Source organism: Coregonus clupeaformis, chromosome 25, assembly GCF_020615455.1.
Source record: "Coregonus clupeaformis isolate EN_2021a chromosome 25, ASM2061545v1, whole genome shotgun sequence".
NCBI classification, from domain to species: Eukaryota; Metazoa; Chordata; class Actinopteri; order Salmoniformes; family Salmonidae; genus Coregonus; species Coregonus clupeaformis.
The window spans coordinates 29,069,434-29,097,390 of NC_059216.1; the positions used below are offsets into that span (position 1 = coordinate 29,069,434).

Consider the following 27,957-nt stretch of genomic DNA (forward strand, 5'->3'; position numbering starts at 1 on the left):
ATGTAGTTGTTGGCTAATCAGCCCTGAGCTAGCCTCGAGCCAGGCCCATCTCCCGGCTATCTACCTTTCTGTCAACCGGACGGGACCTCCTAGTGTTGACACGGAGCCCCGCCGATCCAACACGACTGGTCTGCCGACAAAATCGTCTGATGTGGTTTCAACAGGCTTCCCGTTACGACGTCGACCACGAAGATCCATCTGCTAGCCCCGGCCCGATAGCACACGTAAGCCGTGGCCTCTTGCTCGCCAGTGCTGTAGCAGCCCCCGAACTACCTCCGAACTCTCCTATTGCTGTTCACCGGACCTTATGATAACTCAGCTATACAGCTGATGCCTGCTGGACTGTTCCTTTATACGGTACCGCATCCTGTTTATGTTTAGCCTCAGCCCAAACTTAGTCGCCATTACCAGCTGTTGTCTTAGCTCTCTCGAATAACACCTGTGATTGGTTTATGCCTCTCTCCCATGTCAATATGCCTTGCTTATTGCTGTTTTGGTTATTTCTTATTGTACTATTTCACTGTAGATCCCCCAGCCCAGCTCATCCTGCCTTAGATAGCTCCTTTGTCCCACCCCCATACACGCGGAGACCGACTCAATCGGTGTCTCCAGTGATGCTATCTCTTTCATCATTACCCAATGCTTAGGTTTACCTCCACTGTACTCATATCCTTCCATATCCTTGTCTGTACAAATGCCCTGAATCTATTCTACAACGCCCGGAAATCTGCCCCTTTTTTTCTCTGTACCCAACGTACTACAAGACCAGTACTTAAAGCCTTTAGCCGTATCCTTATTCTACTCCTCCTCTGTTCCTCTGGTGATGTAGAGGTTAACCCAGGCCCTGTAGCCCCCAGTTTCACTCCTATTCCCCAGGCGATATCATTTGTTGACTTCTGTAACCGTAAAAGCCTTGGTTTCTTGCATGTTAACATCCGAAGCCTCCTCCCTAAGTTTGAGTTATTCACTGCGTTAGCACACTCCACCAACCCTGATGTTCTAGCAGTGTCTGAATCCTGGCTTAGGAAGGCCACCAAAAATTCAGAAATGTCCATCCCCAACTACAACATTTTCCGTCTCGATAGAACTGCCAAAGGGGGTGGGGTTGCAATCTACTGTAGAGATAGCCTGCAGAGCTCTATCGTACTATCCAGGTCTGTGCCCAAACAGTTTGAGCTTCTACTTCTAAAAATCCACCTTTCCAGAAATAAGTCTCCCACTGTTGCCGCTTGCTACAGACCCCACTCAGCCCCGAGCTGTGCCCTGGACACCATATGTGAACTGATTGCCCCCCATCTATCCTCAGAGTTCGTACTGCTTGGTGACCTAAACTGGGATATGCTTAACACCCCCGCCAACCTACAATCTAAACTAGATGCCCTCAATCTCACACAAATTATCAACGAACCTACCAGGTACAACCCTGAATCTGTAAACATGGGCACCCTCATAGATATCATCCTGACAAATTTACCCTCTAAATACACCTCCGCTGTCTTCAACCAGGATCTCAGCGATCACTGCCTTATTGCCTGCGTCCGTAATGGGTCCGCGGTCAAACGACCACCCCTCATCACTGTCAAACGCTCCCTAAAACACTTTAGCGAGCAGGCCTTTCGAATTGACCTGGCCCGGGTATCCTGGATGGATATTGACCTCATTCCGTCAGTAGAGGATGCCTGGTTGTTCTTTAAAAGTGCTTTCCTCTCAATCTTAAATAAGCATGCCCCATTCAAATAATTCAGAACTAAGAACAGATATAGCCCCTGGTTCTCCTCAGACTTGACTGCCCTTGACCAGCACAAAAACATCCTGTGGCGTACTGCATTAGCATTGAACAGCCCCCGCGATATGCAACTTTTCAGGGAAGTCAGGAACCAATATACACAATCAGTTAGGAAAGCAAAGGCTAGCTTTTTCAAACAGAAATTTGCATCCTGTAGCACTAACTCCAAAAAGTTTTGGGACACTGTAAAGTCCATGGAAAATAAGAGCACCTCCTCCCAACTGCCCACTGCACTGAGGCTAGGAAACACTGTCACCACCGATAAATCTACAATAATCAAGAATTTCAATAAGCATTTTGCTATGGCTGGCCATGCTTTCCACCTGGCTACCACTACCCCGGCCACCAGCTCTGCACCCGCTGCTGCAACTTGCCCATGCCCCTCCCGCTTCTCCTTCACGCAAATTCAGACAGATGATGTTCTGAAAGAGCTGAAAAATCTGGACCCCTACAAATCAGCTGGGCTAGACAATCTGGACCCTTTCTCTCTAAAATTAGCCACCGAAATTGTCGCAACCCCTATTACTAGCCTGTTCAACCTCTCTTTCGTAACGTCTGAGATCCCCAGAGATTGGAAAGCTGCCGCGGTCATCCCCCTCTTCAAAGGGGGTGACACTCTAGATCCAAACTGTTACAGACCTATATCCATCCTGCCCTGCCTTTTGAAAGTTTTTGAAAGCCAAGTTAACAAACAGATCACCGACCATTTCGAATCCCACCGTACCTTCTCCGCTATGCAATCCGGTTTCCGAGCTGGTCATGGGTGCACCGCAGCCACGCTCAAGGTCCTAAACGATATTATAACCGCAATCGATAAAAGACAGAATTGCGCAGCCGTCTTCATCGACCTGGCCAAGGCTTTCGACTCTGTCAACCACCGCATTCTTATTGGCAGACTAAATAGCCTGGTTTCTCTAATGACTGCCTCACCTGGTTCACCAACTACTTCTCAGATAGAGTTCAATATGTCAAATCGGAGGGCCTGTTGTCTGGACCTCTGGCCGTCTCTATGAGGGTGCCACAGGGTTCAATTCTCGGGCCGACTCTATTCTCTGTGTATATCAATGATGTCGCTCTTGCTGCTGGTGAAGCTCGGATCCACCTCTATGCGGACGACACCATTTTGTATACATCTGGCCCTTCATTGGACACTGTGTTAACAAACCTCCATATGAGCTTCAACGCCATACAACACTCCTTCCGTAGCCTCCAACTGCTCTTAAACACTAGTAAAACTAAATGCATGCTCTTCAACCGAACGCTGATTGCACCCGCCCACCCGACTAGAATCACTACTCTCGGCGGGTCTGACCTAGAGTATGCATACAAATACCTAGGTGTCTGGTTAGACTGTAAACTCTCCTTCCAGACTCACATTAAGCATCTCCAATCAAAAGTTAGATCTAGAATCGGCTTCCTATTTCGCAACAAAGCCTTCTTCACTCATGCTGCCAAACATGCCCTCGTAAAACGGACTATCCTACCGATCCTTGACTTCGGCGATGTCATTTACAAAATAGCCTCCAACACTCTACTCAGCAAATTGGATTTAGTCTATCACAGTGCCATCCATTTTGTCACCAAAGCCCCATATACTACCCACCATTGTGACCTGTACGCTCTCGTTGGCTGGCCCTCACTACATATTCGTCGCCAAACCCACTGGCTCCAGGTCATCTATAAATCACTGCTAGGCAAATCCCTGTCTTATCTTAGCTCACTGGTCACCATAGCAACACCCACCCGTAGTCTGTGCTCCAGCAGGTATATCTCACTGGTCATCCCCAAAGCCAACACCTCCTTTGGCTGCCATTCCTTCCAGTTCTCTGCTGCCAATGACTGGAACGAACTGCAAAAATCTCTGAAGCTGGAGACTCTTATCTCCCTCACTAACTTTAAGCGTCAGTTGTCAGAGCAGCTTACCAATCACTGCACCTGTACACAGCCCATCTGAAATTAGCCCACCCAACTACCTCTTCCCCATATTGTTATTTATTTTGCTAATTTGCACCCCAGTATCTCTATTTGCACATAATCTTTTGCACATCTATCATTCCAGTGTTAATTACGAAATTGTAACTATTTTTGCACTATGGCCTATTTATTTATTGCCTTACCTCCTTAACTTACTACATTCGCACACACTGTATATATATTTTCTGTTGTATTTTTGACTTTGTTTTGTTTACCCAATATGTAACTCTGTGTTGTTGTTTTTATCGCACTGCTTTGCTTTATCTTGGCCAGGTCGCAGTTGTAAATGAGAACTTGTTCTCAACTGGCTTACCTGGTTAAATAAAGGTGAAATAAAAATACATAAATAAAAAATCACTGGACCACTAGGAAATGCCTGGATTGCCTAAACAGGAAGCTTGTAGTCCTGCCATGTCCTGCAATTGTGTATAGTCACTGATTAACAAACACAATACACTCTGTATTTCTCTCTATATATATTTCTCTCTCTCTCCCTCTCTCTCTCACACACACTTTTTAAAACACACACATTAAGTCCTGCTTTCACAGTCAACTCATAATCTCCCTCAGGTGCTCGATCTCTAGTCTATCCTGTTGAGGTGAAGAGTTTATGGTTTTGTATCTTGAGAAAAGGGCTAGTAGCGAACAGGAAGACTACAAAGCACAGCTTAGTGAGGTCACTGGACCACTCCAATCCATTCCCATTATGGCTAAAGTTGAAACCATGATGTTCAAAGGGATTTACTTTACATCAACCTTGAACAGGTCTCTGGTGCTTTAGCTTGTGGTGCCAAGGCAGCATCTGTGAGCTAGTGAAAACAGGAAGGCTTGCTGCTCGCCTTTGGACAATAGAAGCCAACAGGGAAATAGGATAATTCCTGTGTGTGGTGTGTGTGTGGTGTGTGTGTGTGTGTGTGTGTGTGTGTGTGTGTGTGTGTGTGTGTGTGTGTGTGTGTGTGTGTGTGTGTGTGTGTGTGTGTGTGTGTGTGTGTGTGTGTGTGTGTGTGTGTGTGTGTGTGTGCGTGCGTGCGTGCATGTGTGTAAGATTGTGTGTGTGTAGGGTGGTACAATGAGAGGTGCCTCGGAGTGGTCCATTCAGTCATGCATCAGTCAATGGACACGTCAAGTGTCGCCTGTCACATCAAGAGTTCCTGGAATACATGACTTCCTCTCCCCAGAGGGGCTTAAATATACAACATTTCAAGTCACCAGTAACAATTCAACAGTGGAACATTGGGTCATCCATTGCCAGAAGGATAGAATGTGTACTACAATGAACATTTTGGACCAGTGGAATCCATTGATTAGGCCTATGGGCAGAATTGCCCTCATTCTAGAGAGGCACCAAATTATGTCAAATGGTGTTTTAAAAGACCACTGAAGCAGGCTTGGTTGCATTTCAACAGAGCTGTAGAGTAGCTTCATACAACATAGCTACAAACAGATGTTACACTTTGAAAACAGTACTGCTGTCTGTCTTAACTAGTCTGTCATTGTAAGTTAATAAACAGCAGGAGAGAAGGGGTCAGTCAGGGTCTAATGCAAGTTAAGGGAAATTGTCAAAAAACTGTAACAGTGCATTTCCTTCACGTCAAACCGTGACATAACTGCTGATATTAGGAAACAGCGTCCCTGTGCAGGATCAGAATTCTGACTCAGCCCTCATACCATATGCAAGACCATGCCAGTGTACTGTACCTACAATGTTTCATCCATGGGAAAAGACAAATAAAATGTTATTTGTCACATGCTTCGTAAACAACAGGTGTAGACTGACAGTGAAATGCTTACTTACAGGCCCTTCCCAACAATGCAGAGAGAAAGAAAATAGAGAAATAATAGAAAAGTAAAACACGCAATAAAAGTAATAATAAATACACAATGCGTAACGATAACTTGGCTATATACGGGGTACCAGTACTGAGTCGATGTGCAGGCGTACAAGGTAATTGAGGTAGACATGTACCAGTGGAGGCTCCTCAGAGGAGGAATGGGAGGACCATCCTCCTCATTGAATTTCATTTTTAAATAAAACTATACTAAATATATTCACGTCACCAAATAATTGATTAAAACACACTGTTTTGCAATGAAGGTCTACAGTAGCCTCAACAGCACTCTGTAGCGTAGCACCATGGTGTAGCCGGAGGACAGCTAGTTTCTGTACTCCTCTGGGTACATTAACTTCAATAAAAAAACCTAGGAGGCTCGTGGCTCTCACCCCCTTCCATAGACTTCAACTGAAATTATGACAACTTCCGGGGGACGTCCTCTAACCTATCAGAGCTCTTGCAGAATGAACTGACATGTTGTCCACCCAATCAAGGAATCAGAGCAAAATTAGTGCAAAAAGGGTCAATGCAGATAGTCCGGGTAGCTATTTGGTTAACTATTTAACTAACTATTTAGCAGTCTTATGGATTGGGGGTAGAAGCTGTTCAGGGTCCTGTTGGTTCCAGACTTGGAGCATCGGTACCGCTTGCCGTGTGGTAGCAGAGAGAAGAGTCTATGACTTGGGTGGCTAGAGTCTTTGACAATTTTTTGGGCCTTCCTCTGACACCGCCTTGTATAGAGGTCCTGGATGGCAGGGAGTTCGGCCCCAGTGATGTACTTGGCCATACGCACTACCCTCTGTAGCGCCTTACGGTCGAATGCCAAGCAGTCGCCATACCAAGTGGTGATGCAGCCAATCAAGATGCTCTCAATGGTGCAGCAGTATAACCTTTTGAGGTTCTGAGGACCCATACCAAATCATTTCAGCCTCCTGAAGGGGAAGAGGTGTTGTCGTGCACTCTTCATGACTGTGTTGGTGTGTGTGGACCATGATAGATCCTTAGTGATGTGGATACCGAAGAACTTGAAGCTCTCGATCCGCTCCACTACAGCCCCGTCAATGTGAATGGGGGCGTGTTTGCCCCTCCATTTCCTGTAGTCCGCGATCAGCTCATTTGTCTTGCTGACATTGAGGGAGAGGTTGTTGTCCTGGCACCACACTGCCAGGTCTCTGACCTCCTCCCTATAGGCTGCCTCATCGTCATCATAGGTATGACTATAGCACTAGTTTAAATCACATGGAGTTTAAATCACACCCCACATGAATGGGGACCTTAAAGAAAAAGATGTAGGCTATAGAACATGTCTTACATATTTCAATTACACACACTAATGGTCAGCTATATTTAAATTTGACAATACTTCTATACAAGCTTAATTTAATTTAATTATGCAAGTATAACATATTGCATGATCAGTAAAATCCTGAAAAATGCTGTATTTCAAAGATTGAATAGCCTAATCATCAGGGATTTGGGCCTATCTTTATTCTATTATTTGCTTTTTATGCATGACTTATGTTACCATTCGTTGACTATATAGCCTCTATGGTATTCAATGAAATGCTATACAAACCAATAAAAACACATGAAAACATATAGGCAGTAACAATATGTAACCTGCCCGGATAAACTTTACACCATGACAAAATATCAAAGAGATCTCATTTAAATTTGTTTTATTACCTGGTGGGCGTCCCAGGTAATTCTGCAAGATCGCACCTTAATTTTGCTGCATTGTCCTTCAACTGTAAATTCCTGTACAGCCTCAACATGTTTCCACTCCATTTTTCAAATCAAATCGTTGCTCTGCTCATCCAGCAAACGTAGCCCTGGTCACCGCGCCTATGAATGACAATGCACCGATTCCTATCGCAACTTTCGCACTTGTCCGATGAGGTGATTTACGAGTGTCTTCCTCCGGCTCGAGGAGCACGGTTTGTTATTCCCCTCGTGTCACGTTAGAACATGTAAAATCAGCGTGCTCATTCACTGAACAGAGAGGGCAAATCAAGTCCGTGACTCTGTCGGGATGAGATGGACCGGTATAGTTGTCACATCTATTTATCCTGGCGAGTAACGGGTCACACTATATGTTGCCTCAACAAACACCCCTAGCTACCTTTAAAACAATTAACCTTGCCTATAAGAACATCTCAAACGCCCATTCTTCGTCGCTGACGTGACTTTGTGACTGCGTAAGTTTTTCTCCCCTGTGAGGGTTTTGTTCAAATTTTGACGTGCCAGCACTTCTTTTCACTCTCCTCTCTCGCTCCCCCTCTCCTCTCTATGCTGCTGGGGCCGGACTGCAGCACGAGAACATCCCCTCCCTTTCCCAAGCTCCTGCTGCCATAAAGTCTCTGCGCCACAGCTGTCTCCCGGACAGGTCTCCTGATGCGCACGTTATGGAGTTTTAGGGGAAACGAAACCTTGTATTAATCTCGTGCCAATCATTCCAGCGCTTTCATGCATCAAATTCAAAAATTGCTGTGCTCTCAGAAATACAGATTACACTTCTTGCATAATAAATGTCATTCTCAATAGGACCTCAGAGTCAGTCTCAAACATAAATGGTACACTTGCTGCTTGGTCCACACACAAATCCCAATTCTAAGGACCTAATCATTATGACACCTAAACTATGTCTTCAATTATGATTTTCCCCATGGACCAAAAATGTACAATGGAAAAAGAGCAGATCATAATCTTTATCAACAAACCCATGACCTGTTTTGACCTGATCAAACCTCTTCCCTAACCCAGCTGTTATTTCTATAATTACACACAGTTGTGTGGGTGTCCAGTAAGCCATAATGGTCCATCCGGCCACTGCTGCCTGAGCCTTGCTCTGTTGTAGCCACAGCTCACTCCCTTACAACACATCCAGTAGCAGGAGCATGTGGAGGCAGAGGCAGCAGGAGTAATGAACATGAAGCTGAATTCAGCGTCCAGAGCCACGATAGTCCACAAGGCCCATTATTACATATTTACAAACCTCATTTGATAGGCTCTTATCGAGGCATGGACGTATGTTAGAATGGTCCGCTGACTATTTCGGCTCCATGACTGTGAACATTGCAGCAAACTTGAGAATACATCCACCAGCAGGTGCATGTGGGGTCTGAGCGTGTGGAGGATCAGAAGAGACCAGAGTCAAAGCAACATTGGTGAGGTAATCTAAGTGGGAAAGCAGGGAGTTTCCACTGTCTGTCCAAGGGACCACCTGTTATTTGATCTCCTCTGGCCTTATAAACAAGGTCCACTGGAATTCTGAACAAACTGACATTGATCAGACTGATCATCCCCAGAACAGCCCAAGATCACACCCAGCACAGCTGTGAACTCAGACATTCAGTTCAATGGCTGCCATGACTGAACAAAGGTCTTCTGCCTCTCTACACTTCATGTCTAGGAGGAAGGGGGTAAGGGAGGAAGGAAGGATGGGAGGAAGGAAGGAAGTGAACATACAGCGAGACATAGAGAGGGAGGATAAAGAAGAGGAGGGAAAGTCACTGACAGACAATGAGAAGAGCACAATGTGCTGGCGTAGGCTACGTCTGTTTCTCCCTCACTGAACATTCAACTGGACTGATGACAGAGATGAAGAAGAATTGTAACCGCTTTCTGAATTATGATCAGGATTTAATGGGTTGTTGTGCCGGAGTCTGGTCGAGTGGTAACGCTCTAGACTCTGGACCACATATGCCCCTCCACGGGGTTCGTGTCTCGGCTTAGCCGCTGCCTGTGCCCTTCCTACCTGTCATTCATCCTTCATTGTCTCCCCCCTAACATCTGCCTGTACTGTCTGAAAACCAATAAAAAGACAAAAGGATGTTCAAATCTCCAATCTCCTTTAAAAAAAAGGATCGCTTGGATTGAGTAGGCCTACATATAAATGATAAGACAGTGAACTACTCCACCCTGTGAGACACTGACGACGCACAGAGAGATATGAGAGTGCTAAGAATCAACACTGCACAGTAGACTATACAGTAAAATAAAAAACCCTAAGCCACTGACAGCCCTCCACGACAAGCTCATGGGTTGCAGCTTGAGTGCCCCTTGATCAGAATGAGACACCATGCTACATGTTATCAATTAACAGTAGTCCTGTGTGGCTCAGTTGCTAGAGCATGGCGCTTGCAATGGCAGGATTCCCGCTGGGGCCACCCATACAAAAATGTTGCTTTGGATAAAAGTGTCTGCAAAATGGCATATATTATATACATTATATATACAAAAGTATGTGGACACCCCTTCAAATTATTGGATTTGGCGATTTCAGCCACACCCGTTGCTGACAGATGTATAAAATCGAGCAGACAACCATGCAATCTCCATAGACAAACATTGGCAGTAGAATGGCTTTACTGAAGAACTCAGTGACTTTCAACGTGGGATACCACCTTTCCAACAAGTCAGTTCGTCAAATTTCTGCCCTGCTAGAGCTGACCCGGTCAACTGTAAGTGCTGTTATTGTGAAGTGGAACCACGTCTAGGAGCAACAACAGCTCAGCCGAAAGTCGTAGGCCACACAAGCTCACAGAACGGGACCGCCGAGTGCTGAAGCGCGTAGCGCTTAAAAATTGTCTGTACTCAGTTGCAGCACTCAATACTGAGTTCCAAACTGCCTCTGGAAGCAACGTCAGCACAAGAACTGTTCGTCGGGAGCTTCATGAAATGGGTTTTCATGGCCAAGCAGCCGCACACAAGCCTAAGATCACCATGTGCAATGCCAAGCGTTGGCTGGATTGGTATAAAGCTCGCCGCCATTGGACTCTGGAGCAGTGGAAAAGCGTTCTCTGGAGTGATGAATCATACTTCTCCATCTGGCAGTACGACGGACGAATCTGGGTTTGGTGGATGCCAGGAGAACCCTACCTGCGCCAATGCATAGTGCCAACTGTAAAATTTGGTGGAGGAGGAATAATGGTCCGGGGCTGTTTTTTATGGTTCTGGCTAGGCCCCTTAACGCTACAGAATACAATGACATTCTAGACGATTCTGTGCTTCCAACTTTGTGGCAACAGTTTGGGGAAGGTCCTTTCTTGTTTCAGCATGACTATGCCCCTGTGCACAAAGCGAGGTCCATACAGAAATTGTTTTTTGAGATCTGTGTGGAAGAACTTGACTGGCCTGCACAGAGCCCTGACCTCAACCCCATCGAACACCTTTGGAATGAATTGGAACGCCAACTGCAAGCCAGGCCTAATCGCCGAACATCAGTGCCCGACCTCACTAATGCTCGTGGCTGAATGGAAGCAAGTCCCCGCAGCAATGTTCCAACATCTAGTGGAAAGCCTTCCCAGAAGAGTTGAGGCTGTTATAGCAGCAAAGGGGGGACCAACTCCATTTTAATGGTCATGATTTTGGAATGAAATGCTCGACGAGCAGAGGTCCACATACCTTTGGTCATGTAGTGTATTAACAGTAACCCCACCCCAGTAACCGTAACCTCAGCACGCACACACACACACACACACACACACACACACACACACACACACACACACACACACACACACACACACACACACACCACAGTGAGAATCAGCCCAAAAATCCTCTTAAGACAGTTATGTCATCAGACTGTTGTAATCCATCAGGACTGACTGACTGAGAGAACCAGTCCAGAATAAAAGCACTCACAACTAAAGGTAGATGCACTGTTGCTAAACGTGTTAAGTTACTAGGCTAAACGATATACTAGGTTATCTGCTTCTTTTAATACATTCATGGCGGAATCTGAACTTGGAGATGTGCGCATGTAACTAGCTGTCAATTAAGGACATAAGCGAACGTTTGAGTGACGGATGAGTATCTCAGATCATAAACTGTGAAACTAAATGCAATTGCTTTTGAGCACTGCCTGGGGACAGTCTATAGGGGAAATGATTGACATTTGACACAAAAATAATAGCCAAAGAAAGCAGTCAGGATTCCAGCCTGGGTCAGAGATGCCAGACCGTAGTAAATTGAGCTTTATCTCCTGTTTTCACATGGACAAATTCTGAGGGAACTGTAATCATGCCTGTCACTAAGCCTTCTTCTAATCCTCTGTACTCTACAAACAACAACAGACACACACTCACTCAAGCAAACTCTAACACGCACACACACTTGCTCGAGCACACACATACACAAACACAGCAACACACTCTCTGCCTCTCTCTCACAGTTAAAGACCCACTAAGAAAATCTCTTAAAGACTGCATTACAGTAAAAACATTTTTCCCCCCCCTATTTGGCCTTATGGATAGGAATTATTAGGACTTGAAATGATAAATCATGACATCATACAGCCTTCCTTCCCATTCACAAACCTAATGAGCAGGCAGGCATTATGCCAAGAAGTGTGTTGGTTTACTGCAGTGTGTGAATGTGTGCATTTGTGTGTGTTGTGAGGACTTACCCTGTCCTCACAAGGCTGGTCTGAGCTCCCTCTACTGCCTTTGTTAGACTGGTCCTGAGAGAGCTGGCTCCCTGAATAGAAAACAAGGACATTACACCAGACAACAGTGCAGACCACTAGTCACTAACACAGCAGACAAGTACAGCGTTAATAATCTAGATTACAATTACCAATCTAGATCACACCTGACTCAATGATGAAACGCAGAGGTCTACCAATCATGAGGAGAAAAACACATTCTAACAAAATGACATTGACATACACCTACTACACAGGATAACAATCGCTTTAGGATACAGCCCAGGACCAAATCTATCACGAGTCAGACATCTGATCAGTATCACCACAGACTGCAGCCATACCTTCTAGGACAACTCACTGCATTGCGGTCTCCTAACCAACTTCCAAACTCCCCTGTCACACTAAGATAAGAGCAGATGCCCGGCGCGGTACAGTATAGTACAGCCCCCACAGAGCCCTCAGTCAGATGGTGATCTAGTCTAATGAGTCCAAACACTGAGCCAGAGCTGTCCAGGATCCAGTATTAAGTTGAATTATCATTGGTTGGTTCTCCACTGGGCCGGTGTGCCATGCCGTGTCACTCCAGTCCAGAGTCATAAGGGAGGGGTGTTTGTCCTTAACCGTGTGATCCCAAGCAGTTTGTTTACCCAACCGTCCCTCCCTCAGGCACTCAGTCCAGTGTCCTGGACTCTCTATTCTCTTTGGTGAAACAGCCCCCCCCCCCGTGTCATCTATAAATAGCTAGATGTTTAATTCCCTAAATCCCGGGCCTGAATCACTATGTGGGTAATCCTGTCAGTCAGCTGCAAATATATCAACCTCAATGGGCCGGTCCTCGTTACAATGCCCCCCAGGCAGGGCTGTAGGATGTTCAACGTTAATGGGCCAGTCCTCATTACACTATACCCCAGGCAGGGCCTTAACATGTTCAACCTCAATGGGCCGACTTGTGCTCATTACAGTACAATGCCCCCCAGCCAGGGCCTTAGTACAGTATATTCAACATGGATGGGTTTCTCTGTACTGTACCTCAACCTAATTATTATGTGGATTATAATTAATGGACAGTTTTTGTAAGGGGAAATCAAGTCAAATTTCGAAGTGGAAATTACACATTTCAGAAGCCTTTTTAAACCTCAAATACACTCACTACAAGTTTAAAATGTTCTGCATTGCAGGAAAGTTCTCCTGCAACAGGGTGATCAAATTAGGATCCTACATGTGGTCCTCTGTAGCTCAGCTGGTAGAGCACGGCGCTTGTAATGCCAAGGTAGTGGGTTCGAACCCCGGGACCACCCATACACAAAAACAAAAAAAATGTATGCACGCATGACTGTAAGTCGCTTTGGATAAAAGCGTCTGCTAAATGGCATATTATTATTATTATTATTACATCTGTAGCATGTTCCACATGGCTGGGTTTCTCTTGCCTTGATTGTACTATACCTCCCCCTCCCACTGTTTGAAGGTGGGCTGGGAGCCTCTGATACCTTAACATGTGTCACTTCTGTATCATCATGGGTGTAACGTGGAATGTTCAGCCTGACCCCCCCATCCCTGTTATCACAAATTCCCATCCACACACACCCATCAAAACGATCCATAAAAATGACCTTTGAGTTTATCCTCCCCTCTCAGGAAGTCAGAATACAGTATAGATAGCTAACATAATAAGAACTAGTGAACAGCGGTAAAGCTCCTCTCTCTACTTCAGGCGAATTCATTCCAACTTCCCAGGCCTTTCTTCCACTCCTGGTTAGGCTCCAGTTCCCCAGCCCTCCACCCCTGGTCAGGTCCCAGTCAGGCACCAGTCTCCCTGCCCTCCTTAACCCTGCAGGCCTGGGTGTCTCTCTCTCTCTGATCCGTCTCAGGTGCACAGGCCAGAGGAGGTCACCGGCGAGGAGACCAATTAGCCACAAAAGAGATTAGTTACATAAAAGCCAGCCAGGCAGGCAGGCAGGCCAACCATGCAGAGCCAGCACACACACACGCACACAAACACTCAGCCACGTGGAAAGGGACAGACAGGGCCAGTTATGTGTCATGGAAAAACAGGACTGAGAGCTCTAACAGGAACTCCGGAGTCAAAACAGAAACACACGTCCCGTTCAGGGACACAAAACAAAAGCACAGGGTGTGTCCCAAATGGCAACCTATTCCATTTATAGTGCACTACTTTTGAGTCCTTTTGACCAGAGCCTTATGGGCACTGGTCAAAAGTAGTGCAGTATTTAGGGAATAGGGTGCCACTTGGGACACAAACATTGAGCTGTTCCAGAAGTGAGAGAACAGTACATTACATTTTACATTTACATTTTAGTCATTTAGCAGACGCTCTTATCCAGAGCGACTTACATTCTTTTTTTATTTTTCATACTGGCCCCATTCGTGGGAATCGAACCCACAACCCTGGCGTTGCAAACCCCATGCTCTACCAACTGAGCTACATCCCTGCCGGCCATTCCCTCCCCTACCCTGGACGACGCTGGGCCAATTGTGTCCGCCCCATGGGTGTCCCGGTCGCGGCCGGCTACGACAGAGAGTACAGTGTAACTGCTTTTCCTGACAACCTTCTTATGATAATGGCTTCTCAGTGAATGCCTGGTTTATATTATCTGATCTGTTACTAGCTAACCGAGAAACAGATAAGTCTGTGTCAGAAATGGCACCCTATTTTCTATATGGAATAGGGTGCCTCTGACCAAAAGTAGTGCACTCTATAATGAATAGTGTCAATTCCAGCCCAAAGGTAGCATACTATACAGGGAATAGGGTGCCATATACAGTGGGGGAAAAACGTATTTAGTCAGCCACCAATTGTGCATGTTCTCCCACTTAAAAAGATGAGAGAGGCCTGTAATTTTCATCATAGGTACACGTCAACTATGACAGATAAATTGAGAAAAAAAAATCCAGAAAATCACATTGTAGGATTTTTTATGAATTTATTTGCAAATGATGGTGGAAAATAAGTATTTGGTCACCTACAAACAAGCAAAATGTCTGGCTCTCACAGACCTGTAACTTCTTCTTTAAGAGGCTCCTCTGTCCTCCACTCGTTACCTGTATTAATGGCACCTGTTTGAACTTGTCATCAGTATAAAAGACACCTGTCCACAACCTCAAACAGTCTCACCATAGCAACACCCACCCGTAGTCTGCGCTCCAGCAGGTATATCTCACTGGTCATCCCCAAAGCCAACACCTCCTTTGGCCGCAATTCCTTCCAGTTCTCTGCTGCCAATGACTGGAACAAATTGCAAAAATCTCTGAAGCTGGAGACACTTATCTCCCTCACTAACTTTAAGCATCAGTTGTCAGAGCACCTTACCGATCACTGCACCTGTACACAGCCCATCTGAAATTAGCCCGCCCAACTACCTCATCCCTATATTGTTATTTATTTTGCTCATTTGTACCCCAGTATCTCTATTTGCACATCATCTCTTGCACATCTATCATTCCAGTGTTAATACTAATTGTAATTATTTTGCACTATAGCCTATTTATTGCCTTACCTCCATAACTTGCTACATTTGCACACACTGTATATATATGTATTTCTGTTGTATTTTTGACTTTGTTTTGTTTTACCCCATATGTAACTCTGTGTTGTTGTTTTTAATCGCACTGCTTTGCTTTATCTTGGCCAGGTCGCAGTTGTAAATGAGAACTTGTTCTCAACTGGTTTACCTGGTTAAATAAAGGTGAAATAAATTTTTAAAAAACACTCCAAACTCCACTATGGCCAAGACCAAAGAGCTGTCAAAGGACACCAGAAACAAAATTGTAGACCTGCACCAGGCTGGGAAGACTGAATCTGCAATAGGTAAGCAGCTTGGTTTGAAGAAATCAACTGTGGGAGCAATTATTAGGAAATGGAAGACATACAAGACCACTGATAATCTCCCTCGATCTGGGGCTCCACGCAAGATCTCACTCCGTGGGGTCAAAATGATCACAAGAACGGTGAGCAAAAATCCCAGAACCACACGGGGGGACCTAGTGAATGACCTGCAGAGAGCTGGGACCAAAGTAACAAAGCCTACCATCAGTAACACACTACGCCGCCAGGGACTCAAATCCTGCAGTGCCAGACGTGTCCCCCTGCTTAAGCCAGTACATGTCCAGGCCCGTCTGAAGTTTGCTAGAGTGCATTTGGATGATCCAGAAGAGGATTGGGAGAATGTCATATGGTCAGATGAAACCAAAATATAACTTTTTTGGTAAAAACTCAACTCGTCGTGTTTGGAGGACAAAGAATGCTGAGTTGCATCCAAAGAACACCATACCTACTGTGAAGCATGGGGGTGGAAACATCATGCTTTGGGGCTGTTTTTCTGCAAAGGGACCAGGACGACTGATCCGTGTAAAGGAAAGAATGAATGGGGCCATGTATCGTGAGATTTTGAGTGAAAACCTCCTTCCATCAGCAAGGGCATTGAAGAGGAAACGTGGCTGGGTCTTTCAGCATGACAATGATCCCAAACACACCGCCCGGGCAACGAAGGAGTGGCTTCGTAAGAAGCATTTCAAGGTCCTGGAGTGGCCTAGCCAGTCTCCAGATCTCAACCCCATAGAAAATCTTTGGAGGGAGTTGAAAGTCCGTGTTGCCCAGCGACAGCCCCAAAACAGCACTGCTCTAGAGGAGATCTGCATGGAGGAATGGGCCAAAATACCAGCAACAGTGTGTGAAAACCTTGTGAAGACTTACAGAAAACGTTTGACCTGTGTCATTGCCAACAAAGGGTATATAACAAAGTATTGAGAAACTTTTGTTATTGACCAAATACTTATTTTCCACCATAATTTGCAAATAAATTCATAAAAAATCCTAGAATGTGATTTTCTGGATTTTTTTTCTCATTTTGTCTGTCATAGTTGACGTGTACCTATGATGAAAATTACAGGCCTCTCTCATCTTTTTAAGTGGGAGAACATGCACAATTGGTGGCTGACTAAATACTTTTTTTCCCCACTGTAAGATGTAGCCTAAGCCATGGGTCAAATCTGAATGTGCTATTATAACACCTTGCCACTCATTGTCATGTTTGGCTTGACAATGACAGCAATGGTGTTGGCAAGAGCATAAACAGATCTGGGAGCAGGTCTAGCGACGCCCAGTCACCCACCCTGGTCGCTGCTCTCTGAGGGGGAGTCTTCGTGTCTCAGGTAGAACCTGACCTCCTGCCTCCTGGGACCCCACTTCTGCAGGTGCTCATACATCAGGTAGTCAAAGGGGATCACTCTCTCTGGGGATGACCAGGAGAACAGAGTTAGAATATAGTTAGAATATATACAACACTAATAAGAAGATCACTCTCTATGGGAGGGAGAAGTAAACAGGAGTTATTCTTAGATACATAGACTTGGGTGATTATCTATTGCTGATTTTAAAGTGATACGGTGGGTTGATTGCCCCTCAGCCCTGATCATCATTAGAGATTAACTAAGTACTTTCTATTAATAGAATGGATAAACTACATAAGCCCCCACGGCTAAACTCTGGCACTGAAGCACTGCACTGGGTCGTGATGAAGAGAAATCCCTGTCTTCAGTAAAGAACCCATGAAAGTCAGGCCAACCTTATTGATAGGTAGGTACTGTATTTTCCCTCACTAAGGCATGTGTTCATGCGCTCCCTGGCCTGTACAGCCAGGTTAGGGCTGTGAAAACATTGAAGTAGAATTACTAGAACAGATTCCATTCAAGTCAACATTCTGTAATGGGTGGACCAGCAGCCATATTGAGTGTGCCCATGAGTGTACTGTCAAATTGCTGTCTGCAGTCTGAGCTTCAAAAACAAAAGTGCTGTGGTCTGAGGGTCTTTTTTCTGTTCCAGTAATTCTATTTCTATGTGACAACAGGGCCACAGGCTACATATGTAAACATGTCCCAGAGCCTGGAGGGTCATAGAGAGACATCCTGACCTACTTTCTACCCTGCCTCACTGTCTGTCTGGGTCTGGGACGTACAGGCTGCCTGAGACAAGGACATCATTGTTGTATGTCAGGGGCACACCACCGCTGCTTTTGTTCAGGGAGGGGAGTGGGTCATTAGCCAAGTAAAATATCTCAATGATGGCTGGATGTTTATGATGTCTGTTTGCTCGTACAGTGCCTTCAAAAAGTATTCACACACCTTGACTTTTTCAACATTTTGTTATGTTACAGCCTGAATTTAAAATGGATTAAATTGAGATTTTTTGGTCACTGGCCTGCACACAATACTCCATAATGTCAAAGTGGAATTATGTTTGTCGAAATTTTTACAAATTAAATAAAAATGAAAAGCTGTCATTCAGTTGAATAGATTCATGCAAAACTTGGAAGAAGTCACTATAAAGTTTATTTTAAGAAAGTCATGAAGTAGAGGCAAATTATAAAAAATACAGTGCTTTGCTAAATATCTGTAAAGCTAAGATTTTCAAATTGTCACTTTGCTCAGTGCTTTTAGAGCTTGTCGCAAAGCTCAACACCAGTCAGTCAGTGTTGCAATAAACCAGTCAGTTAGTTAATCCCAGAGGTTAGGGGTTGAAGATGAGGTTAGATAGGTTAGAGGTCAGAGGTTAAAGGTGAGAGCATCACTTACCTTTTCCCTTCCAGACCTCTGCCAGGTGACAGCCGTTCTCTCCGGCCTCCTTACAGAACTCCACCACATTCTTACAGGTGGTCTCTGGGGTGATGGGCACCTCCGTCAGCATCTGCTGGCTGTCACTCAGGTACACTGTCAGGATCATCTGCATGAGGGAGACATAGAGATATAAGTTGTCAAACATACTATATATCTCTGACAAGGCATAGCCTGGGCTCATACTGTATGTGCCTTAGCAAACTCTTCTATCGTAGTCATGAAGAGTTGGCTACAGCATATACATGCCTGGGATCAAGCTACTGACTGGGATCAGACTACTGGTAATATCGGATAAGTATCTATACAACATACATATGCCAGGAATTTGAATGCATGTAACCCAGAGAGGAAAGCTCTTGTATTACAGGAAATGTCCCCTTAGCTCTGGTTGCCCTCTAACCTTAATTTTCATTTCCATCAAATGCTTTGCCTCAAAGACAGAGGCAGTCAGGAAGAAGAGAGACTATTGAAGACTGAGCTGAGCTATAAACAGAGGAGAGATATTACAGGCAGACTGCTAAACCAACATGCTTAAAGTAAGAGTGATTTGGTGGCATCATGACAAGTTTGCTTCTGTTAGTGCCTACAACCTATTGGTAAATAAAAACAAGACAGATTATTGAAATTCCTAGCACTAAAGAAAATAGGCAACATGAAGGTGTGTGTGTGTGTGTGTGTGTGTGTGCCTGTAATACAGTGTTTGCTGTCAGTAATGAGTACTAGGAAACCACATTTATGAATAGGATTTCCTGGTAAAACGAGAGGTGACGTCATCATTTCCAGATTGACAATTTGTAGTAAATGGAAATAGGGGATAATCTGCTAAATTTAGGTTTAATCTGCAAATGTGGGTTGCGGAATCCAAATATGTTCCTCTCTAAATGTCATGGCATACCCCCCTTCCTGCTGCAGCAGATACTTCCACTATAGGATTGACATAGACAGAGGTATTTATGCCCAACAGCTGCCTGACACTGGTCCCTTGGCCTGTATAAACCCTATGTATAAACCCTCTGCCTCCCCTCTGTGGTGGCTCAGCCCCATAAACATGTCTAAACCACAGACACACCGACCGAGACAAGCCCTGGAACGGGGCCACACGTCCCGTCCAAGATGTAAAGTCATCGCTCACTGCCACAGCACACACACACACACACACAGACAGATTGAGAGGAGGAATTCTGTAAAGCTCAGATTACAACACAGACAGCGCTATAATAATCTGATTATGGAGGGTGTAAACATGTGTATGTCTGTGTCCATAGGGTGACAAGTGAAAACATACACCAGGAGAGAGTGAGAGAGAGAGAGAGAGAGAGAGAGAGAGAGAGAGAGAGAGAGAGAGAGAGAGAGAGAGAGAGAGAGAGAGAGAGAGAGAGAGAGAGAGAGAGAGAAAGAGAGAGCGGGGGAGAGAGAGAGAGAGACAGAGAGAGAAAGGGAAGGTTATTTTGGGGGGGAAAGGATAATCTATGTTTTTCTCCCTAGGGATTGGCCTGTAGTAGCCTTGACTATCCAGGGGAAAAACCACACAGGACGCTCCGAACCATTCTATCAAACAAGAACCAACCAACAAGGTTCAGAAAACCCAAACCAGTCCTTAATTCATCATCGCTGCTAAATATTCTCTTGACACACAGGAACAAGGTGTTCGCCAACACGCATGCATCTGTGATCTACTCTGTCCTACGTCTCTTAATCTGCCCAGAGCTGCTGTTATCTCTCAATGAAAGGTCAGAAACCAGACAGAAAAAAAGCTAAAGAGTGGCTAACCCTACCTCTGCCTAATAGTATTACACAGTCAGTCACACTGAGCAGCCTACCACGAAAACACACGGAATGTTGTTTGTTCTATATAGGGGACCCAGCCAGCCACACACACAGTAACATGTTTACATTCATAATAAACTTTCACACAGTCAATTAACATTTTATATCTACAAAAAGAAACCACACATACGCCGAACACCTAGAATCGAATACCCTTGAACATTCAGTGCAAAAAGATACAATACACATTCATATGCATCAGCAACATTCTGTACTCAAACACATACATACTGTGCCTTTCCTGTCTCCTCACCCGACCTACATTCATTCACTAACAAAAACATCAACCTCTTAAACATGAACAAACACTTAACAACTCCTTAAAACCATACAAGCACACTCTCCAGCTTCCCAAAATCACTCCTAGCCAGCTGTGGATGCCTTTTGCTATTTTAAGCAGCAGCACATAAGTACTGTCAGAGTCAGACCCAAAGCTGGACAGGACAGGACAGCGGCAGCGCCCACCTCCCAGTCAGGCTCCAGTCAGTCCAGTGCTACAGCTATAATCCTGTGTCTGTCTATCTCTGTCTGTCTGTTCACCTTAGCCGCCCTGCATGGCGTCTTCCTGCCCCCCTTCCTCTGCTGCTGTGGCTGCGGCCCGGGACGGACCCTCTGGTGGAGCCAGGCCTTGTCCTTGGTTGCACTGACCAGACTGTGCAGCACCATGCTGAAGAACCTCTTCATAGAGCCGGAGGGAGAAGACTCGCACAGGTAGACAGATGGACAGGAGGGCAGGCAGGGCTGAGAGAGACTCACTGCGTGTCTGTCTGTCTGTATGTGTGCGCGTGTCTCCAAGTGTGTGTGTGCGTGTGGGTGACCCCAAGCACAAGGCGGGAGAAGGGTAGGGGTGGGGGTGTCAGTGACTGAATGTGAGGAGCGTAGTCATGGTGGGGGTGGTGTAGGAAAGGGGTAGGGGTAACATAACGAGGCCGGCCCCCTTCAGAATGAGATTCCCTAGGAACAGAAACAGCCGTGGGGCTGAGAGAGATAAGAGGCGCCTGGTGACACTAACCAGACCAGGCTGTCACGGTCACAGGGCACCAATAGGAGGAACAGGACGCTTAGTGACCACAGACACATAAACATCCAGCAAAAAAACACACAGAGGCACACACACACACACACACACACTCAGACTGTTCAAACGTTCAAATGTTTTTTATCGTCTACAGTTCCAGCAGCCACACAACTTAAACCTGCTGAGGACAAACAACATTCAGAGAGCCTGATATAAAATAATTCCATTTGTAGAGAACAAATGATCCCATCCCATCTCATATTCTTCTTCTATTCCAATTCACTTGATATTTGGTCTGAGGAAGGGCAGGATGGATCTCCTGACTGATTTCTATGAAGCCCAAATATAATGTTTGTGCCAACAGCATCCCAGGCCTTGTCAACAATAAATCTGAGGACACAAAGCAGGCGTTGTCGCAGTGGGCCTGGAGCTGGGCTGACAGATGAACCACTGCCTGGAAACAGATCCCTGTGATGCACAGTTACCCTGTTACTCAGACCTGATCTACCAGGCAGAGATAGACAGTTTGTGTGAGTGTGAGTGTGTGTGTGTGTGTGTGTGTGTGTGTGCATGTGCATGTGCATGCATTTGTGCATGTTTCCTTGCTTGCATGTGTGTATAACCCTCCTAATATCGACTTCTGACTCAGAGGCAGTCCTATGGGGCAAGATGTTTATAAACAAAGTGTCTTAAGCTCCTAAAAAGGAATACCCCCGAGGCATCGAACGAACCACATGAAAAGTAAAAAAATCATTAGAGAGATTTGAGATACAGTATCTCCTTATCAGTGGATGGACTTGCAACATGCCTGTTGGGTGGAATACATAGTGTGCGTGCACTACTTTTAAGCAGGTCCCACAGTCCCAGGACAGACAACAGAGATAAGAACCCAAACTGCAGACAGACAGTGTGAGGTTTCAGAGTCAGACACATCGGGACCAACCCGGACCAACCAACCGACACCTGATTTAGTGTCCTGGCTGGCTCCCCTGTGCAGAACAGAACAGTCAATAAAGTATCCATAGCAACCACTGTGTCTGTGGAAACATGCTTGCCTGGCACCCCTAGAAAAGATCCCAGACACAGTCCTGTTCTTCCAGAGATTGGGGAAGTTGAACACAGGACATGACTGTAAACAACGCTCTCCATCCTCAGTCTATTCAATGGAGCTGACAGGTTACGTTTTTATAAGGTGAGGATCTGAACCTAGTTTTTTTTGGTTCGGATTTATAGCTTTCTCTGTGATGTTATGGAACCCTGCCTTGGAGCAGCTGATAGAGACTAGCACTGTCTGCTCCATGTTCTGCTACAAACAAAAATGTACTTTATCCTCTAGTTAGAGAGATCATGGTTGTGTTGAATTCCATTTCAATTCAGTCAGTAAACAAAAATTCTAAATCCAATTTTCCTCTTGTGATTTTCCCCCCAATTGGAATTGGAATTTCACTTTACTTCCTTAATGGACTGAATTGAAATGGCATTGACCCCAAACCTGAGAGAGACACATCAATACAAATGGCACATGGCAGGGCAGGAGTCATAACAACAACAGCTCCCGGCAGCTCGACTACACAGTGATGTCATGCGTCACTTACACTAATGAGAGCTGAGGAGGAGATTTTTAGACTGCCCTGATATGATCGAGGCAGAGAAGAAGGAGGAGGGGGACTCTCACTATAACATCAACAGTAAGTCAGTAAAGTAAACAGGCTAAGTCTTTGTAAGCCTACAACTGGCTTCTGGTCAAGTCATGAGATGAGATGGCAGAGTACAAAATGGCTCACGATCAAAATCAGCCAGTTGACTACTTGATCCGGGCTGAGTGAATAGAGGGCTCTGAACTTCATCATTGGCTTGTAACGCTGGCATTGTACTAGGTTATATGCTATTGGTTGTGATGTTTATAATACTCTCACTCCCAATGATAATTCATGTACAACCCAGTCTATTTTCCATGGAGGTTCAGCAGCTCAAAATAAGACTTAGAATAATCCTTAGTCCACTAGCAGTGTTTTTCCTGACTATTCCACCCATATTCTAAACTCAGGTGTCTGTTTAAAAGCTATGAGGGGTTGTAAATCAAGGGAATAGGGAGGGAGTAAGTTTAATGGAGAGATGGGAGGACTGCCTTAGTACAGTTGGACTATAGGGGCGAGGAGAAGGGTTTGAGGGAGAGATAGGAGGACTGCCTTAGTACAGTTGGACTATAGGGGTGAGGAGAAGGGTTTGAGGGAGAGATAGGAGGACTGCCTTAGTACAGTTGGACTATAGGGGTGAGGAGAAGGGTTAAAGGGAGAGATAGGAAGACTACCTTAGTACAGTTGGACTATAGGGGTGAGGAGAAGGGTTTCAGGGAGAGATAGGAGGACTGCCTTAGTACAGTTGGACTATAGGGGCGAGGAGAAGGGTTTGAGGGAGAGATAGGAGGACTGCCTTAGTACAGTTGGACTATAAGGGCGAGGAGAAGGATTTGAGGGTTTGAGGGAGAGATAGGAGGACTGCTTTAGTACAGTTGGACTATAGGGGCGAGCGAGAGGGGCTTGTGCAAAGCTGAAAGCTCATCCGGTGTGGGAAATTACCCAGGAATTCAGCCATCTCACCCAACCTCTGTGACGCACAGCGAGGCCGTCCCACACCGCGAGGATGTACCACATCATCACAATCCACAGGCTAATCCCTTCCGTCATTGAAACAGCAATTGACTGACTCTCTCTCTCTCTCTCCAGCCTGGTCTCCTCTCCACGCAGCCGCAGGAGGGAGTTGACAATCTGCGACATAATGATGACATACTACACCACACAGTCGAGTGCAGAAGTAAAATTGGAAGTCAATTGATAATGACAGGATAACCACAGGACAGAAAACAGTACTAATCTGCATAGTTAAACGTGCTTGAAAGGCTAAAGCAACCTATTAGGGGGAAATAGTATTATAATATCAAGGAAAACATTAATGACAGAAAACATCCAATATAATCAAATGATTACAAAATGTAATCGATTTACTCGCAGGATTTGCTGTGATTAATCACAATTAAGCGCAAATTCAGAATTGACTCAAATTGAGCTTTAATTTAAGATTTTTTATACAAAAAGCATTACAATAATATTGACATCTTGAGTTTGTCCAAAGTAACAGTTAGCAAAATCTGGTAAATTAATAAAGCACACTCTTTAACCTCCATGTCAACTTGTTTTGACATCGCATTGTTGTCTTTAGCTATGTAGATTATGTATTTTGGATGTTTTCAGTGTATTTTGATTCCTTTCAGACAATTTGATTAATTGCACTATTTTTTGTTACAAAAGTAGCTATGAAATTCAGAACTTTCAGCCCACTTCCCTGCCTCACTAATTATAGAACTCAAAAATTGCACAATGAGCAAAAGCCAGTTAGCAGGCATGAGGAGAGCCATGTTGGAGCCGGGTGTTTTTATGTGTTCTTTCCTACACTGACATCAGCTACTGGTGGACTGACACTGACAGGGAGGTTACAGGTCATGGTGAATATGCGTCACTGTGTGGGTGATCACCAGGATTGCCTGTCTGTCACTGTTGTGTGGGGATCTCGATCTCTCTCTCTCTCGTTGTATAGGCAGGCAGGGAGTTGAGCAAATGCATGGATCAGTGGTGTATCGAGTGATGTTCAATCATAGTATAAAACTGATATTGCAATGATTTGTCTCATTCACCACCTTCTCACACTCACTCACACACACACAAAAGGTGGATGAAAGGATTAAAAAAGGAAATTGGAATTGATGGGAGTACTGTAGCTCATCCACCACTCAAATTTGCAGACTCACAATCCATATGTAGCCTAAAGTTAATTATATATTTTTTATTAGAGTTAATTTGTTCCAAGCTATTCATTCCACAGGCATTTATTCATTCTATCCACAGTCTATTTCCAAGACCTCTAAAAATTGAACAATTATATATTCTCTTCTATTCCTATCTGATTACTTTTACTTACCGGCATCATGACTGCAGTCAATCAAGAAATATGTTTATTCCAGCCAATCTCTTGGAGTAACTCGCTCCTCTTGTCTTCCTTCTTTGCCTCCCCTAGCCTATGTTGCCTGACAGGCTGGTCCGAATAATGGATCCGTAGAATCTGCGTCCCGCTCCAGAATCAGATGTAATGGTCCTAAAGCAACTATGCTTGATCCCACAGAGATAGACACAGACGATGAAGACGAAGTGGGTCACGGCACGCAATAGTCACAGAACACACAGCCTAGTTGGGAGGCATGTTGTTTCAGGGAATTTGCTGCTAAACGTTACGCTGTAATGACAGTGACTGAACGAGTGCACGCCACAAATAATTCGCCGATTGCCTTTACAAGGTTCGACTGTCAACCCGCGCGCTCTAATATGTAGGATAATCCAAGGACAGGACACGGACTGGGACAGACCAAGTCCGCTAAAAAAATGTTTTAACAAAGATGATTGCGTTGATCTTGGCTCTCTAACGTTGACTTCATATCAAGGAAAAAAATTGACATGTCAAATCAATTCCTACCACAACAATGTTAGTTTGACTTTCAAACCCAGACTGGTCTCATAGACTAGACATAACATAGTAAAAGTAAATCCAATACACATTAGTATATGTTACGCTTGGTATGGTTCCATAAAATGGAAGGTTACTTAACGCAAAAACGAAAGGAGTGTGGTTGGGTAGGCTAATGTGAACATCTAGCAACCCAAAGGTTGCTTGTTTGAATCTCATCATGGACAATTTCAGCATTTTAGCTAATTAGCAACTACTTACTACGTTTTAGCTACTTTGCTAAAACGATTGCGTGTTCGAATGTCATCACGGACAACTTTAGCATTTTAGCTAATTAACAACTTTGCAACTACTTAATACGTTTTTGCTACTTTGCAACTACTTAGCAAGTTGGCTAACACTTTCCCTAACCTTAACACTTCGAACACACCGACTGTGATTGCGTTTTGGTACACCAGAAGGGCTTTCATTTCCAATGGAACGCTGCGTTTGCCTTGCATCATTGCGTTGCAGTGCGTTCTGTGTGGTGCATACGTTGGATTTATGGAACGTATTCGTCAAACTGTATGTGTAAACGGGTTGACAGAAATGCAGAAGGTGAATGTTGAAATTTTGTTGCACACATATCTAGATGATGCTGCACACTATTTTGCGCAATGATGCAGTCGGTGTGTTCATAGCGTAACCCTTTTAGCGTTAGCCACCTAGCTAACGTTAGCCAGAACACATTGGAATTCGTAACATATCATACGAATTTCCAAATTTGCAACATATTATACGAATTGCAATTCATAACATATCATGCTAAATGGAGTGTCTCGGATTTATATACAGAATAATACAAAATGCTCTAAGACCACAGCATGCCAAGCCTGGATAGCCACATCATGATGGTCGGTCAGCTGGCCAGTGCAAAATCTATGCAGGCCTAGTTATTATCAGCCCGTGTTCTCGTCCTCATTGATGTGACAAGAAAAATCTAAATAGAACAGAACAAACTGTTTTAAATACACAAGATAATGCAACCCACTCTCCATCAGCAGGGGACAAATGTCAATGACAGGCATGCTTCACACAGAGAGGAGAGGAATGATAATACTGTACTGTTCTATTTTGAGGTTGATGCACAAAAATATACTGATAAACCTCATCAAATAAGCTACCAGAGTATTTGTCCTTGTTGTTTTAACTCTAAACCAAGTTTGTCTGCATGAGAGCAGTTTCAAAACAAGGATGATGCAGCTTTAAATGGTACGTCAGTGTCATCTTGTGTCCATACTGTGAAATTAGTTGCTTGCAATAATGTATCTAAATACAGCAGCCTAAATAAATAGATAGGCCTTTATCTATAGTTAGTTGCAGGGGAGGATAAACTATTTATTGGATAATTCAGCAGGTCTGACAAAAAACATGAATTCATAAAATGAATGTGAATTATTTAATTTAGGTTTTCTTTTTCTTTGTAATTGTTTAGTTGAAGGGTGTACAGGTACAATATTCATGTCAATTTACACACTTAGTTTTTGTACCACAATAATAAAATTGGTATGTAAAGAAAAATAAACAAAAAATGGTGAGCCTACACCCCCAACTCCCTATCACATTTCCCCAAGCCCAACATGTCTCTGTCCAACCCCCGCATATATTTTTTGCGGCAGTGCTGCCTGCCAGCAGTAATCGCCTCTGATTGATTGAGAGATTCAATAAACTGTCATCGTTAAATAACATAGTAGATGCAGTGAACAGTTGGGAGCTGTGAGTTGATGGTTTGGATTACGGGACGCCAAGGTCATATTTTTCGATATTCTGTTCCAGTTAAAGGGTTGTTCAAATTCACTTAGATCTGTGGGCCATACTTTTTTAATGGCTAGCTCAGAATATGAGCTTTCAAAAGTTGTTTATATATTATAGAGATCAGTCCTTTTGGGAGCCCAGATAC

At 44.5% G+C, this 27,957-nt stretch overlaps 1 protein-coding gene across 11 annotated transcripts in view; it reads right to left on the reverse strand.

Moving 5' to 3' along the window:
* LOC121539491 (apoptosis-stimulating of p53 protein 1) overlaps positions 1-26,035 on the reverse strand; it is a 42,592-nt gene extending 16,557 nt beyond the window's left edge. For 5 of the 11 annotated variants that reach the window (XM_041848025.1, XM_041848024.1, XM_041848027.1 and 2 more), the window contains exons 1-4: positions 21,026-21,333; positions 18,617-18,764; positions 17,158-17,277; positions 12,005-12,075 (exon numbers count right to left, since the gene is read on the reverse strand). In XM_041848025.1, the coding sequence (XP_041703959.1) occupies positions 12,005-12,075; positions 17,158-17,277; positions 18,617-18,764; positions 21,026-21,169 (483 nt within the window). In that variant the 5' untranslated portion in view covers positions 21,170-21,333. Of the gene's footprint in view, positions 1-7,278; positions 7,834-12,004; positions 12,076-12,366; positions 12,618-17,157; positions 17,278-18,616; positions 18,765-21,025; positions 21,334-25,478 lie in introns of those variants that run through there. The other 6 variants (XM_041848031.1, XM_041848021.2, XM_041848028.1 and 3 more) reach the window with 5 other exon arrangements.
* Positions 26,036-27,957: the final 1,922 nt, after the last annotated feature.